Below are 16,524 nucleotides of genomic sequence, written 5' to 3'. Positions count from 1 at the left end.
TCGCAAGACATTTTCGTCTTGCGAAGCAAGCCCATAGGGAAATTCGTTTTGCGAAACGCCTCCAAAACGGGAAAACCCTTTCGTCTAGCGGGTTTTCCGTCTTGCGAGGCGTTCGTCTTGCGGGGCACCACTGTACATTCTATTGTAAATAAATACAGTGGTACCTTGGGTTAATAACTTAAGTCATTCTGGAGGTCTGTTCTTAACCTGAAACTGTTCTTAACCTGAGGCACCACTGATGGGGCCTCCAGCTGCCGCAGCCACGCAATTTCTGTTCTCATCCTGAAGCAAAGTTCTTAACCCGAGGTACTATTTCTGGGTTAGCGGAGTCTGTAACCTGAAGCGTCTGTAACCCGAGGTACCACCGTATATGCATTTAAAATAAATAAATAAAGCTCTACAAAAGAAAAGCAGAAATCTCATCCTAAGGCAAAGAGCTGGGTGGCTGTCTGCAATTCAAAGACTGGGAGACCTGGTGGTCCACCCATGTCCATCCTGGGTGCTTTTCACGAGGAGTTGCTCTCCAGGGACCATCACCCTCCTGCTTCCTGGGTGGGGAGAGAGAAGGGGTTTGGTGGAGGCGTTCATCTCTGGCCCTGAGTTGCCCCAAGTTCCTCCGCTATTGAGAGGCAGAGCTAGCTGCTCTGGCACCTGGAGTGGCGTACATGCTGTGCACTCAGGGGTGGGGCTAGCCGCCCGTGGCGAGCGTCCCAGGGGGGTGATGTCACCCCCCCCAGGGATGACACCCAGGGTGGACCGCACCCCCTTCCTCCGCCAGTGCCGCTGACACCAAGGGTCTCCTTCTGCCCCACAGACCTGCCTGCCCCGATGGAAGTACTGCATCAGCGACACAGACATCAACCTGGGCTTTGCGCTGGGTGCCATGTTCGTCAAGGCCTCCTTCGCGGAAGACAGCAAGGCAGTGGTAAGGTGGTGACTGTTACAGGGCCAGTTCCGCTAATCTTATTTTATTAGAGTTTTACAATATACATTTCCACCATTAAATATCCACTGCAGTGGATGCTTGAGTAGCAAACGTGATCCGTGCAGGAGGCACGTTCGCAACCCACAGCACCACGTCTGCGCACGCACGGGTTGCGATTTGGTGCTTATGCGCAAAGCACGATTTAGCACTTCTGCGCATGTGCGACCTCCAAAACCCATAAGTAACCTGTTCCGGAGTACTTCCAGGTTTTGGCGTGTCCGTAACCCCAAAAAAACGCAACCTTAAGCGTCTATAACTCGAGGTATGACTGTATTGCAATAGTACCTTCATCGACTTCCCTTCTTCCTCTTCCATGGTTCTTTTAATTTTCCCATAATTTCTGCATATTCTTGGGTGGGGAGGGAGAACAGCGTTTAATTTCATCCCCCCCCCCGTCATAGTTCTCCATTATACATTATACAGTTGAATTTACATTAACCCCACTAGCGTTTTCACTTGTTTACAGTTATTTTCCAAATATTCCACAAAGATTTTCCGCTCCTCTTTAGATACTTGATATTCTCACTCTCTTATTCTGTTAACGCTGCATATCCTATCATTTTAAGTTGCCACCTCTCCTTCTTAGGGACCTCTCTGACCCTCAATTTTTGGGCTAACAAAATCCAAGCTGCTTTAGTTACATACATAAATACGTTTTTCTGACTCCTGGGTACCTCTGTCTGCACCATTACCAAAAGGAATACCTGTTTTGGGGGAAAATATTTTTTTAAAAAAATTTTTTTTCATATCATTATATATCATTTCCCAGTATTCTTTGGCTATTTTGCATACCCACCATATATGAAAAAAATGTTCCTTCTACTTATCTGCATTTCCAACACACATCAGAGTCAGATTTCTACATTTTAGCTAATCTAAAGGTAAAAGGTAAAGGTACCCCTGCCCGTACAGGCCAGTCTTGACAGACTCTGGGGTTGTGCGCCCATCTCACTTAAGAGGCCAGTGGCCAGCACTGTCCGGAGACACTTCCGGGTCATGTGGCCAGCGTGACATCGCTGCTCTGGCGAGCCAGAGCCGCACACGGAAACGCCGTTTACCTTCCCGCTGGTAAGCGGTCCCTATTTATCTACTTGCACCCGGAGGTGCTTTCGAACTGCTAGGTTGGCAGGCGCTGGGACCAAGCAGCGGGAGCGCACCCCACCGCAGGGATTCAAACCGCCGACCTTTCGATCGGCAAGTCCTAGGCGCTGAGGCTTTAACCCACAGCGCCACCTGCGTCCCTTAGCTAATCTGCTCAGGGTTAAATACCATCTATGTGTCATTTTCATATAATTTTCTTTCAGTGAGTAAATTTTAAATCTTTCCTCCAAAGTTTCTCCCAGAGGTCTGTTCTGCTAATCTAATCTAACATATTTAGCTTACTTGTGTTTAGCAGAAAGTCCCAATTTAGGCTGGATCTAGACACATCAAAGAAGCGTTTCAGTTTAAAGCATTGTAAATTTAAACAGGGAAAACAGGTAGAAAAAAAGGCAGCTCCAGATCGCCGTCTGGTGGCACAAAATTATATCACATATACAATGCATATACAGTATTTTTCGCTCTATAAAACACACTTTTTTCCTCCTAAAAAGTAAGGGGAAATGTGTGTGCGTCTTATGGAGCGAATGCAGGCTGTGCAGCTATCCCAGAAGCCAGAACAGCGAGAGAGATCGCTATGCAGCGCTCCCTCTCACTGTTCTAGCTTCTGACTTAGTCACGCTCTGTTCCTTCCCCCACCTCCCAGAAAAGCCCGCAAGAGCCACGCGGAGCGTGTGTGCTGCTCTTGGGGGCTTTTCCCCGAGGAGGGAGAAGGGCAACCAAAATAACTACCAAACTTATAGAAGACATCTGAAGGCAGCCCTGTTTAGGAAAGCTTTTAATGCTTAATAAGTTATTGTATTTTAGTGTTTTGTTGGAAGCCGCCCAGAGAGGCTGGGGAAACCCAGCCAGATGGGTGGGGTATGTATGTATGTATGTATGGGTGGGGTATGTATGTATGTATGTATGTATGAATCAATCAATCAATCAATCAATCAATAAAATCATCTCTCTCTGTGAATATTGAATCAATTACCTTTGTAAGAACCTCCTGTTTTCCATTTCTGGCTGCCAGTTGTGAGGGAGGGGGATGGGATTCCCTGAAGCCCCTCACACACCGACCGTTTGCCAAGACCTCCCCCGCCCCCCCAATTCCTGTTAAAAGAAGCGGTCCCGCCTTGTAACTTCATGCTTTGTCTCCACCAGGCTGAGGAAATGATTAAGGAGATCAAGATGGCCTTCGAAGAGAGCTTGGCCACCCTCCCATGGATGGATGAGGAGACGAGGCGGTCCGCCAAGGAGAAAGCCGACGCCATCTACGACATGATCGGTTACCCTAAGTTCATCATGGACCCCAAAGAGCTGGACAAAGTGTTCAAGGATGTGAGTTGGAGGTGGGGCAGGCCCACTAACGCCAAGCAGCGGGATTTGGAATGGGGGGTTGGCGGTGACTGCGGCCAGCTTCCCTATTCTGATGGGCCAGTGTGGTGTAGTGGCTAAGAGCGGTGGACTCGTAATCTGGTGAACTGGGTTCACTTCCCCGCTCCTCCACCTGCAGCTGCTGGGTGACCTTGGGCCAGTCACACTTCTCTGAAGTCTCTCACCTCACAGAGTGTTTGTTGTGGGGGAGGAAGGGAAAGGAGAATGTTAGCCGCTTTGAGACTCCTGAAGGGGAGTGATAAAGCGGGATATCAAATCCAAACTATTCTTCTTCTTCTCCTTCTCCTTCTTCTTCTCCTCCTCCTCGTCCTCTTGCTTCCTGGCAGTACGATGCCGTCCCGGATCTGTACTACGAGAACGTCATGCAGTTCCTCAACTTCTCCGCCCGAGTGGCCGCTGAGCAGCTCCGGAAGCCTCCAAACCGTGACCAGTGAGTCGACCTCGGGATGCTGGGGGGGGGGGTCAAACCCCGGGGAGGGGGGGGCTGGCCCACTCGGACCGTGCATTTTTTCAGGCACACCAAGCTTTGGCTGAAGCTGAATGTCGGAAGGTTCAGGACGGGTAGAAGAAAGCACTTCCTTATGCCCTGCATAGTTAAACAATGGAACTCGCCGCAGCAGGAGGCAATGATGGCAACCAACTTCGCTGGACAATAACAATAAATGTATATGACTGGGTTGCCCCAGCTACTCTGGGCGGTTTCCAGAGAATTAAAACACAGTGAGACATCAAGCATTAAAAATGTCCCTATACAGGGCTGCCTTCAAATGTCTTCTAAAAGTTAGATAGTTGTTTATTTTCTTGACATCTGGTGGGAGGGCGTTCCGGGAAGGCCCTCTCTCTGGTTCCCTGTAACCTCACTTCTCAAACTTTGAGGAGGAGGTTGCTGTTAGTGTGTGTGTGTGTGTGTGTGTGTGTGTGTGTGTGAGAGAGAGAGAGAGAGAGAGAGAGAGAGAGAGAGAGAAGGAATCTTTTATCCAAGTTGGATCTCAAGGCAGGAGATAATGCCCCCCTGTTCTTACAGGTTCTGCAATCCAGTTTCTATATATTGAAGAAATAAACTGAGAGGGCCGTCTTGCTGGTCATCCAAGTTGTGCATCCTGCATTCCAAGAAAAGGACAAACTTTTATGTCCTCAATCATTCCTGCCTATTTCCTGCTCCCACTGTATTTTTGCATTTGCTTGTGCAGTCTTGCATACTTCCAGCTGGAGGCTGGCATTCAAGGGAGAGAGCTCAGCTCAGTGCCGAAGTACAAGCTTTGCAGGCATGTGCAGAGTACTCCCTATCCCCTGCCCTGACTAACAGATCTGCAGTGAGCAGTAAAAGGCCCCCAGGGCCAAGGGTGCAATTTCCAGACATGTTTTAGGGTTACCCATGAAGACGTTGAGGTTGAGGAATGGGAAATGCCCAAAAGCCAAATTGGGCTGATGGAGCATTGAGCTTTTAGGACACCTCGAGTGGTTTTGCCATTGACCATACTCTCCCCCTCTTCTCTCCCTCCTCCTTCTTCTTCTGCAGATGGAGCATGACACCCCCAACAGTGAATGCATATTACTCCCCGACCAAGAATGAAATTGTCTTTCCTGCTGGGATCCTGCAGCCTCCGTTCTATACCCGAAGCTCCCCAAAGTACGAATGTTTCACTCTCTTTCTCTCTGTCACCCCACACCCAATCAGATAGTCAGTGTTTGGCAAGGCGGGGGGGGAGGGCATTAACACCCCTCCCAATTCAGCCTCACTGCCGTGAGCTTCAGGAAGAATTCCAGCAGGGATTGGTTGTTTATTTTAAAGTGCAGCTGGAAGTAAAGCACTATGGTCTCAGAGGTGATGGATGGAGACTAAAATGCCATTAGAGGCCTCCTGTGTCTGTAAAGCTTAAACTGGGCACCACACTTGTAAGGAGGATATTGACAAGCTGTAACCAAGATGAAAAAGGGGTCTGGAAACCAAGCCTGATGAGGAACGGTTGAGGGAGTTGAGTACATTCAGCCTGGAGAAGAGAAAAAGGAGAGGTGATAGGATAGACGTCTTCAAACAGCTAAAGGGCTGTCACATGGAAGATGGAGCAAGCTTGTTTTCTGCTGCTCCAGAGGGAAGGACCCAAACCAATGGATTCATACGACTAAGGGATGAAATTCTAACGTTAGGAAGAATTTCAACGTTTTAAAGAGCTATTCAGCAGGAGAATGGAGTCCCTCAGAAGGTGAAAGACTCTCCTTCACGGGAGGTTTTTAAGCAGAGGTTGGGTGGCCATCTGTCAGGGATGCTATAGTTGCAATTCCTGCATCGCAGGGGGTTGGACTAGATGACCCTGGGGGGTCCCTTTCCAACTGCACAGTTTCATGGTTCTAAGGTGTCTTCCTGCCCGGCCTCTGTGCGAATCGGCCTACCAGCTCCCATGATTGTTACTCAGATTCATACGCCCTGCTTCCCAGCATAATGCCGTCAGAGCAAAATCAGTGCAAGATAAAAATTATAAAAACAATGCTACAAACTCCAAAAGCAATAAAATATCCTGGCGGACTCCAAAAACACCAGAACATTTTCCAGCAAATCTGAAATCAATCTTCCATAAGTGACTGGGGTCACATGTCAGGGGAAAGCCTTCACTAGCATATTTTCGGTAGGCCCATCTGTGCGCCACATGAGCCTGGTCCTTGTTCCTCGGCCCTTTCTGGATGGCTGTCTTCCTGCCAAACCAGTTCCCTCACAGCCACCTCCGTTGGTCCAGTCAAATTCCACAGCTCTGCCTCCCCAATTCAAGAGGTAGAATGTTGGTGAATGTGCCATCACATCTCATCCCATGGGCTCGAGCAATGGGGCAACTGCAGTCAATTTTGAAGCTTTCGTTGTACAAACCGTACCTCGCTGGGTATGTGTGCGTGTGGTCCAGGGAGAGAAAGTGTTGCCAACCGCTAGAGAAGGTGGCTGAGAATCAGTGCCAGATTTACGTATAGGGCCCCACTTTCTTGGGGGCCCCCAAAAAAAATTAAGGGGGAAAAACTGGATGTACATTTCCAAAATATAAGATAAGTTCAACAATTACTTTGATAAAATACAGATTTTGTTATGTGCAAATGGCTTTAGATACCTATTAGGTCCATAAATCACCATATAGTATATAAGGTAAAGGTAAAGGGATCCCTGACCATTAGGTCCAGTCGCGGATGACTCTGGGATTGCAGCGCTCATCTTGCTTTATTGGCCACGGGAGCCGGAGTACAGCTTCCGGGTCATGTGGACAGCATGACTAAGCCGCCTCTGGCGAACCAGAGCAGCGCACGTAAACGCCGTTTACCTTCCCGCCGGAGCGGTACCTATTTATCTATTTGCACTATGACGTGGTTTCGAGCTGCTAGGTTGGCAGGAGCAGGGACCGAGCAACGGGAGCTCACCCCGTCGCAGGGATTCGAACCGCCGACCTTCTGATCGGCAAGTCCTAGGCTCTGTGGTTTTACCCACAGCGCTACAGCGTCAATTTGTTGTTGACAAAGGATAGCTGGACATATAAAGGGCCCCATTACCTTTAGTAGCTTAGGGCCTCATCAAACCTAAACCCAGCCCTGCTGAGAATCAGCATTGTTGAGAAAAGGGCAACCCAAAAAGCTCAGTGGGGTGGAGCGACTCGCCTATGAAGAAAAGTTGCAGTGTTTGGGACTTTTTGCAGGGGTTCTCAACCTGTGGGTCCCCAGATGTTGTTGGACTACAGCTCCCATCATCCCTGAGCTCTGGCCTTGCTAGCTAGGGGTGATGGGAGTTGTAGTTCAACAACATCTGGGGGACCACAGGTTGAGAAAGACTGGCTTAGAGGAAAGGTGACATGATAGAAGTTTATGAAGTTATTCATGGTGTGAAAAAAGTGGAGAGGGAGAGAAAAATTCTCCCTCGAAACCACTAGAGCTGGTTGGTAATCCAGTGAAGCTGAATGTTCAGTACGGGTAAAAGGAAGACCTCCTCCTTCACGCAGCGCAGAGTTAATCTGTGGAACTCCCTCCCACAGGAGGCAGTAAGGGCCACCAACCCGGGTGGCTTGGAAAGAGGATTAGACAAAATCCTGGAGGAGGAGAAGGCTACTAGCAGCAATGGCTGTGCTGTGACTCCACAGTCGGAGGCAGCCATGCCTGTTGCCAGAAACCTCAGGAAGGAACAGTTGCTCTTGGGCTAGAATTCTGCTTGCAGGTTTCCCACAGACATCTGGTTGGCCCTGTGACAACAGGATGCTGGACTAGGTGAGCTGTTAGTGTGATCCAGCAGGCTCTTCTTATGTCCTTATTGTTTGCAGCAGTTCCCCTGGAGCCAGCAGATTGGGGCTGGCTCCTCCGTGGAGCCAACAAATGTATTTCTGACTTACAGTGGATGCTCGGGTTGCGAACGTGATCTGTGTGGGATGCACGTTCGCAACCCGCAGTGTTCGCAACCCGCGTCTGCGCACACGCGGGTTGCGATTCGGCGCTTATGTGCAAAATGCGATTTAGCACTTCTGCGCATACGCAGCTGCGGAAACCTGGAAGTAACCCGTTCCGGTACTTCCGTGTTTCGGCAGTCCACCACCCAAAAGAACGCAACCTGAAGCGGACGCAACATGAGGCATGACTGTACTGACATTTTCTTTCTCCCTGTAGGGCACTGAATTTCGGTGGGATTGGTGTGGTCGTGGGCCATGAACTGACTCATGCTTTTGACGACCAAGGTCAGGACCTCCTTTCCTCCATCTCTTTAATTCATCTTCTAGAATTTATCTTCCTCCTCTCCACCCCACCCCCCACACCACACACTTTTTTTGCTGCGGTGTTTGCCACTTCGGGCTGTTTCATTTTTAAACCCTTAGCAAACTTCTTGCAAACGGTCAGATTTTTCTTGCAAAGTAAACTTGTGGAGCAGAGCAGCACTTTTCCTGGGCGTTGCTTTAAAAAGTAACAATAAGGATCTATAAGTAAAAGTTAACAGTTGTATATAAGCATACAAACATTTGATTGTCGTAACATCCACGTACACCCCACCCCACACATACAATAAAAGGATATTTAAATGTTCTCAAATTATTTCGTTCATTCCACACTGCAGAGTATTGAGATGGGGGGGGGGTGGCACAATATCATTTTGTGCGTTTAGCTGCGATTTCCGCATTGCAGGGTGTTTGACTAGATGGCCCTTGGGGGGGGGGTCCCTTCCAACTCCAGAATTCTGTGATTCTTTTTGCTAACTTCCTTGGTCCTTGCAGGCCGGGAGTACGACAAGGACGGCAATCTCCGCCCCTGGTGGAAGAATTCGTCAGTGGAGGCCTTTAAGCAACAGACCGAGTGCATGGTGGAACAGTACGGCAACTACACAGTCCACGGGGAGGCCATTAATGGCAAGCACACCCTGGGGGAGAACATCGCCGACAATGGGGGTCTCAAAGCTGCCTACCGGGTGAGACTCCCTCAGGCCTTTCAATCAGACTTTGGGAGCTGTGGGGTCTTCTTTGCTGCAGAAGCCGCCTGGCAAAAGAGGAGCAGGGATGAGGTTGCCAAGTAAAGCTGTTGTTTACCGTCCCCGTCCCCCCGCAAAAAAACCCCAAAATTGATATGTGAGTCTCAAGCCATAGAGAGAAAAGGCCAAGGCCACTTGCTTAGAGCACTCATCCCAATTTCTCACAAATAGTCTCTAAATTGAACACCGCAGCTTTGTGTCTCTTCCTTTTCTTAAAAAATAATGGTTGTTACTAATTTTTTAACTACAGGAACAACATCGTATTTGCAAAATACAAGCTGTAAAACGCCGAAATTGGAATTTCCATGCACAATAACTGATTTGGTGTTATATTGGCTTAAATACAGAATCATTAAAAAATGACAAACTAATCAAACCACAAATAATATGTGCACAGTGCACGTAAAGAATGAAAAAAAAACCCAAATGCAGTGCAAAATCTTAAAATAAATAAAGCTTTGAGATGGAGTGAATAAAAATAATCAAACCTTAATTCAGAATAACTATAGCACCACCTAGTGGTATTAGAGGTGTTATTTTTTCCCCCACAGGGGAGCCTAGGTCATCAAAGAAGGGTGGGAGAGGTTCGGAAAGTTGTGAGCCACATATTACAAAGAGTTGGTGCCAGAGGATTGCCATGTTTGGCTATTTTCATAAAATCTGCAAAGCCAGCCCAAGTTGCAGTAAAATTGTCCTTGTGCAAATCTCTGTTTAGTCATCAGTTTTTCTAACACTGCAATCTGCCATAATACTAATTTGTACGTAATACTAATGTGTAACATTTACTCCTTCCAGGTTCTTTCAGGGTCTAGCTATAATAATTCTCGCTGCTTGCACAAGCAAGTTTATCAGGTCTTTGTTCTGTAAATCCAGTCTATAGCAGTGGTTCCCAACCTTTTTTTGGCCATGCCCCACCTAAAAGGTAAAGGTAAAGGGACCCCTGACCAATTAGGTCCAGTCGTGGCCGACTCTGGGGTTGCGGCGCTCATCTCGCTTTACTGGCCAAGGGAGCTGGCGTACAGCTTCCGGGTCATGTGGCCAGCATGACTAAGCTGCTTCTGGAGAACCAGAGCAGCGTATGAAAACACCATTTACCTTCCTGCTGGAGTGGTACCTATTTATCTACTTGCACCTTGACGTGCTTTTGAACTGCTAGGTTGGCAGTAGCAGGGACCGAGCAACGGGAGCTCACCCCATCGCGGGGATTTGAACCGCCGACCTTCTGATCAGCAAGTCCTAGGCTCTGTGGTTTAACCCACAGCGCCATCCGCGTCCCTATGCCCCACCTAAGCATCTCTAAAATCCTGATCCCGCCCCACGCTATTAACATATAATTCTTACTATTCAAAAAGTGAGCTATTCACATGGAGGAAGCCTTAAAGGCCATTGACTGTTAATAACCTATTCTCAAATTGCCCCCCCTTAAAAATCAAATTGCCCCCCTGTGGGGCATGTGCCCCACATTGGGAGCCATGGGTCTATGGGGAAAATATGTATAAGAGCTAAATGTGGACTAGGCGTTAATTGCTGTGACTATTCCTGTAATCTAGCTGTAAGAGTTGGAAGGATGTATGATAAGTCCTGCAGGGTCGGGCCAAAGGGGGGCCCATCCAGTCCTGATTCTTGTTCTCACAGAGGCCAGCCAGATACCCATTCTGGGAAGCCGACAAACAGGGCCGGCTCACATGAGCAACTCTCCCCTCCTGCAGTTTCCAGAATCATTGCTGCCTCAGACCATGGAGGCAGAACGTAGGCATTCTGGCTAGTAACCTTTGATAGCCCTCTATTCCATGAATTTATCTAATCATCTAACCCTCCAAGTCAGTGGCCATCCCTGCCTCCTGCAGCAGTGAGTTCCATAGTTTCAAACTGCGAAAAAGTCATTTCTTCCTGAACCTTCAGGTATTCTGTTTCCTTGGGTGGCCCTGAGTCCTAGCGCTACGAGATCCACTTTCTCCACTCTATGAGTAATTGTATCATGCCCCCTGTTGCTCTCCCTTTTTTCTACGCCCCCCCCCCAATAAAGCAGGTGTTATCCCTTTCCTCCCAGGGAACTTGCTCCAACCCCTTGATCGTTTTGGCTGTGCTTACCTGAGCCTTCTCCAGCTCTACGGCATCCTGTTTTGATTCGCTTTTCCCTCCTCATCTTCCAGGCTTATCAGAACTGGTTGAGGAAAAACGGAGAAGAGGAGACTTTGCCCACGCTGGGCCTCACCAACTACCAGCTCTTCTTTGTGGGGTTTGCCCAGGTAGGTCTGAGTGTCCCATTTTGGAGGTGGGTGGATGATGGCATGCCTGGGCTATGTTTTGTCTCTGGGTTTGATGCTACAGACAGAGAAGGCTGTGACTAACTATATGCAGGCCTTTTGACACCTAAGATGTATGGATATAGAGATATATTTTTATTTTTTTATTTTTTTATTGATTTCCAAGAAAAAAGAACATGTATATTTTTAGGACCCATCCTATTTTTGTGCATGTTGAACAGTTTATTCATGCTGTATTTTATCTTGTAACCCAAGCCTGGAATTAGTTGGAGGTGGTCTTCTGTGCCCTCCAAGACCTCAAGATAATTCTTGGCCATTAGAATAAAAATGCAAATAAATCATTACCTAGTTAGCAAACCTGTTGTACCCTGCTTCATGACCTTGGTTGTATCCAATGCTTTTCCTACTCAGAATAGGCCCATTGAAGTTGGGGAGCATGACCAATTTAGGCCTATTAATCTCAGTGGGTCTGGCCTAAATAATACCCCTCCCCGACCATTAGTAATATCCTTTGGCTTCACTGGGTCTTGTCTGAGTAGGACTAGCGTTGGATATAACCCAGGATCATTTTTTGCAGTGGGCCTGCTTTGAATTAATACCGTGGTACCTCGGGTTGCAGACGCTTCTGCTTAAGAACAGTTGCAGGTTAAGAACGGACCTCCGGAACGAATTAAGTTCTTAACCCAAGGTACCACTGTAGTTGGATACAACCCTTAGCATGGATTAAAACTCAAGATTTACAGGAGCAGAAAAGTAACTCTGATTTACATGAAAGAATACATCCGGTTGAATATTATGGTGATACTTCACATCCCAGTGATTTACAAATAAACACTTTCCCATAAATTTGCCCTCCTTTCAATAGCTCATCTCTCCATGATAATAATGGGATTCTCGATTTCCAAGATGCTGTTCTCTCTCCTTACAATGCCTTGGGTGGTAGCTGATGTTACTCGAGAGTAGAACCACTTAAATGAATGCTCATGGCAAACTCAGTCCCATTAATTTCAGTAGGTCTACTGCTGTATGGTTGACAATAATAAAAACATATAACCAAAACCATATTTTAAAAGTTTAAAAAAGCAGGCCATAAATTAACCATTGTGGAAGGACGTCTTCCTAATTGCCTGCAAAGGCCTGGCAGAATAGAAAGGTTTTCAGCAGGCATTTTAAAAATTGGCACTGAAGGCGCCTGCTAAAATTCCAGAGGTTGAGAGTTCCACTGGGCTGTGCCAACAAAACTTAAAGGCTCAGTTTCTCATCATTGTCAAGCGAGCTTCACCAACTTGGGGCACAACCAACGACACTTCTGTGGGTGATCTCTGCAATTGAGCTGGGGGCATAAGACTTAGCTGGATGTGCAATTCCTCTTGCGATTCCTCTCTCCTTCCAGGTCTGGTGCTCCGTCCGCACCCCGGAGAGCTCTCACGAAGGACTGGTCACCGACTCTCACAGCCCCTCCCGCTTCCGAGTCATCGGAACCATCTCCAATTCCCCAGAATTCTCAGAACACTTTGGGTGCCCGCGGGGCTCCCCCATGAACCCACAGCGGAAGTGCGAGGTCTGGTGAAGTTCCCCAAAGCCAAGGAGAGAGAAAAGGAATGGGATGAACTGGAGGGCAGCCCGGGGGAAACACAGCAGGAGGGAGTGCCCTCAGCCTTCCTCCACACCTAAAAGGCGCCCCATGACCTTGGGACTAGCTCAGCGCTCTGCAATGGCTGGGAGGGGTCCCCAGCCCTCACCCCAAAGCACCACCCCATTTGACCCACTGTGAAGATGTCCTCTACTCCGGAACCAATTGCATCGGTGTCCCCCTTTGCCTCTCACTTTGCTAAAAGTGCAGAAGTCTGCACGCATGTATGTCTGTGTTTCAGATGCACTGACTTTGGGGTGGGGATAAGGTTGTGCTGTCTCCCCCCCCCCCATATGCAGTGGGGGGCGGGACTGGCTCTTCGCCACCATAGGCTTGGAAGTTCTTGTGTCATTTTTCCCCCCAAAAGGGAGAACCACCCAAATTTTAAAAGAGAACCCATTTTGGTCACATCTAACAAGCCCCAACCCTCTCTGTAGACAGACATACACATCCATACATATGTATAAGTTTTGTGCGCTCACATACACATGGTAAAACTTGTAAGATATTTCTGCGGAATTTTTTTTTTTTTTTAAATCTTGCAGAACACTGGAAAGTTCAGGGAAAATGTATTTAGTTGAATGGACTGGTATATTTATTGCGTGTGTGTGCAATTCTAGGTTAAGGGCATTCTGCTTAAAGCTGAGAGGCAGGATACAAACCTCCCCCATGGCTCATCTCTCCTCGCCCCGGGTCTTCTTAGGAGGAACGGGTGCGGCTCATTTCCACACAGACTCTCTTTGCTTGGGAAATATTATGGGGCCTGGCTTCTCCAAAACCCTTTCCTTCCTGGCAACACTGTTGACTTTCCCAGTTGAAATCCCGGACCTCTGCCCTAGCCCCAGGTGCAGAGCAGGCCATTTTCTAAAAATGCTGCCTTTGGGGCTTCAATCTCCAAGCTAAATCTGAGAGATTTCCCAGCAGGACAAGCATGTCACAACCTACCAGCCATCGTTGGCAGCCTTTGCACCAGGAAGATGAGCTGCCTTGCAGAGAAATGCCCCCATCACAAACTCGAAGATGCACCTCGAATGATGTACCTTGTGTGTCAAGACCCCAGCTGACGTGGGCAGTTTCAGTGCCGCTGAAGAAGTAGCCCCTGAAAGTCTTGCTGAAGTACTGTCTGTCTTTGCTCAGCCAAAGAATATGCCTGTATTGAGTCTGGAGCTGAATCATCCGGACATTTGTACACATAACCCCAAGTAAAAGAAATTTTAAAGGCTTGTTAGGCCCACGGACCTAAAGCTGACATGTTCTCCCTTCCTCCCCCCACCCCCTTGTGGCCTTAATAACTTAATTAAGGGTTACTGAATTTGAAAAGGCCCCAAATCCTGGCTGTTTGTGTGGTGTCAGCAAACTCTACACCGCAGCCAAACTCTTACAGGCATCTAACTGCTTTTGTGCCCTCCACCACTGTGAACTCTCGGGTGCTCAGTAGCTCGACAAAGGCACAAAACCTGGAGCTTTCAGCTGTGGACAGGTGTCAGGACTGCAGAGAAGACCGTCTGCCTCATGACAAAGCCATTTTTTATTGTACTGAAATACGGCGGTCGGTTTTGGAGACCCCTTGACTGGTGGGACTTGGGCAGTGATGCTCCCGCGCTTGCAGACAAACGTCCTTGAAGAAACAGAGCTTCCTTGGACTTGTGAGCTGCCCGTCTCTCCTTCCAGCCTCCCTGCAACACTGTGGGGCCAGGAGCCATTGCAATCCCAACTCGTATGAGGGAGAGAAGATGTGCTGTACCTCCTTTCCTAGGCAAGCTTTCTTATGCCTTGAATTAAACAGAGGAGGGGAGAGCTCTGGTATTGCAAGTGCAACTCAGGCCTCTCCAACTCCACTACAAGTTGAGATGCCTTCATTCCAAAGAGTCAGCAAGACTATGCTTGCGTAGTGATTAGTGGTTTCTCTTCATCTTTTCCTCTTGAAGAAGTCCATCTTGCGTTTATTTTTGGCTTGTGTGTCTGTCTGTCTGTCTGTCTTTACTTTGTCTGGTGAGCCTCCTGCCCTGAGGACGAGCGAAACGGATCAATTGGTTTGCAGCCTCCCAAACTTTGTAGGCTTGTGGAGTCCCCACTCTTCATTTCCTGCGGAAGTGGCTGTCCATCATTTGGTACCACAACTCCAGGAGGACCTGGGGGTGCAAAGGGATAGCCACTGAGTTTCTGGGGCTCTGGGTACAGCAGCAGTGTCCCCACTTCCTGTCCTCAGTCAGTCTGGTGGTGGGTGGCCTTGCCGATGTGCAGGTGGGGAACATGGTTGCTTGAACTCTGCCCTGCTGCGACACATGGGCCGGAGTTGAGAAAATGAGCGAGTGTGAGCTTTATCTTTGCGGTGGGGAAATGCCTTACTCTCAACATGACTGAGAATGCGCTTCTAGTGCCTTAACAATGTTGGAGCAATCCTCCCACCAGCAACATCATGCACTTCCTGAGCCAAATCCTGCCCTGCACCAAACAATGAGCCCTGCAAGCACACAGTAAACAAAGATCCAGCAGGTATTGTGCTGATCATGCCACCTCTGACATCTTGCCATCTTGGACTTGTGGAAAGGGTGCCTTGGACACTCTTCCTGATTTCCCCAAGCTCCTGTCTATCTGTCTGGCTCCCTTCTCTCTCCCCCCCCCCCTTTTTCTCTCTCCCCGGAGATCTTTCCTGGTGACCAAAAGTGGTCTCTTTTTTGCTGCTTGGGACAGGCACTGATCCCTTGATGCCATTTTGTTCAGCTGCCTTCTCCCACCACTGAAGGTAAAGAGAGGGTGCCTTTCCATCACCTGTGCAGGGGAGAGCGAAGAAGGAAAACCACCCCAGGGTTTTGTTCTGTACCCCTTAACAGACCCCCACTTTGTGTGGTGAGAGCACAGACCTGCTCTTGAACCCAGTGCTGCTACTGCAGCCGCCATTCTTCCCATTTTGGGCTGCTCTCTTCCTCTTCTGGTTTTCCTCTTGGATCCCTCCTGTGCAGAGCAAAAATGGTTCCATTTGTGTAATCTGCTTTTAGTAATTGGACCCAAGAAGAACGCGAGCTAATCGCTTCAAGATGGTGCAGCAGATGTTTTAAGAGGGCTGGGGGCAGGGAGACCTAGTAGAACTTCTCCCCTCCAAATGGATAGAAGGAAGACCACCACCACCAGAAATGTAGGACTTGTGATACCCTAAGGGGGCTTGCTCAGCATCTGGGAAGGCTTGTAGCCACTGAAAAAGGGAAATATTAGGAAATTGTTTTCTTCGCACCAGACAAGGCCAAACTTATTTCAGACTAAGGGAAGGTGTGGGAGGAATATTGTGGTATTTATGTATGGACAGGATGGGGGAGAATATAAGGTCTGGCTGATTTGTTCTTTGTTGTCACCTTCCCTGCATCTTTGGAGATTATTGTAATTTTGAAATAAAAGCTTTTCTTGGGTTTTATTAATTTGGGAGTTTGTGTGTGTGTGTGTGTGTCCCTAACTCTGCTTTTGACTATCCCCTATCTCCCACCAAGGTTCCTATTTTCCCCTCACACTATTTGTTATTTGTTCATTAAAATATCTACACTCATTGAACAGTTTTGAGCAGTTTACCACAATAAAAAAATGCAAGCTCTAAAACCTGCAGTATAATAAATTCTTGCCTATTAGCCATTTATACTGGTCTCTGCTTACCTGGGAAACAAGCAATAGAATTCTAGGAGGTGAATTTTTCACCATT

General features: G+C 48.1%; 1 protein-coding gene across 5 annotated transcripts in view; it reads left to right on the top strand.

Annotated features, from left to right (window-relative positions):
- ECE1 (endothelin converting enzyme 1) overlaps positions 1-16,249 on the top strand; it is a 73,228-nt gene extending 56,979 nt beyond the window's left edge. For all 5 annotated transcript variants that reach the window (XM_083750190.1, XM_083750188.1, XM_083750186.1 and 2 more), the window contains 8 exons: positions 815-925; positions 3,230-3,406; positions 3,790-3,893; positions 4,983-5,093; positions 8,087-8,154; positions 8,686-8,876; positions 11,090-11,185; positions 12,597-16,249. In XM_083750190.1, coding sequence (XP_083606316.1) covers positions 815-925; positions 3,230-3,406; positions 3,790-3,893; positions 4,983-5,093; positions 8,087-8,154; positions 8,686-8,876; positions 11,090-11,185; positions 12,597-12,773 — 1,035 coding nt within the window. In that variant the 3' untranslated portion in view covers positions 12,774-16,249. The remainder of the gene's footprint in view (positions 1-814; positions 926-3,229; positions 3,407-3,789; positions 3,894-4,982; positions 5,094-8,086; positions 8,155-8,685; positions 8,877-11,089; positions 11,186-12,596) is intronic.
- The last annotated feature ends 275 nt before the right edge of the window (positions 16,250-16,524 follow it).

The sequence above is a fragment of the Podarcis gaigeae genome, assembly GCF_964106915.1.
Source record: "Podarcis gaigeae genome assembly, chromosome: 8".
NCBI classification, from domain to species: Eukaryota; Metazoa; Chordata; class Lepidosauria; order Squamata; family Lacertidae; genus Podarcis; species Podarcis gaigeae.
This window is presented reverse-complemented; position numbering and strand designations above follow the sequence as displayed.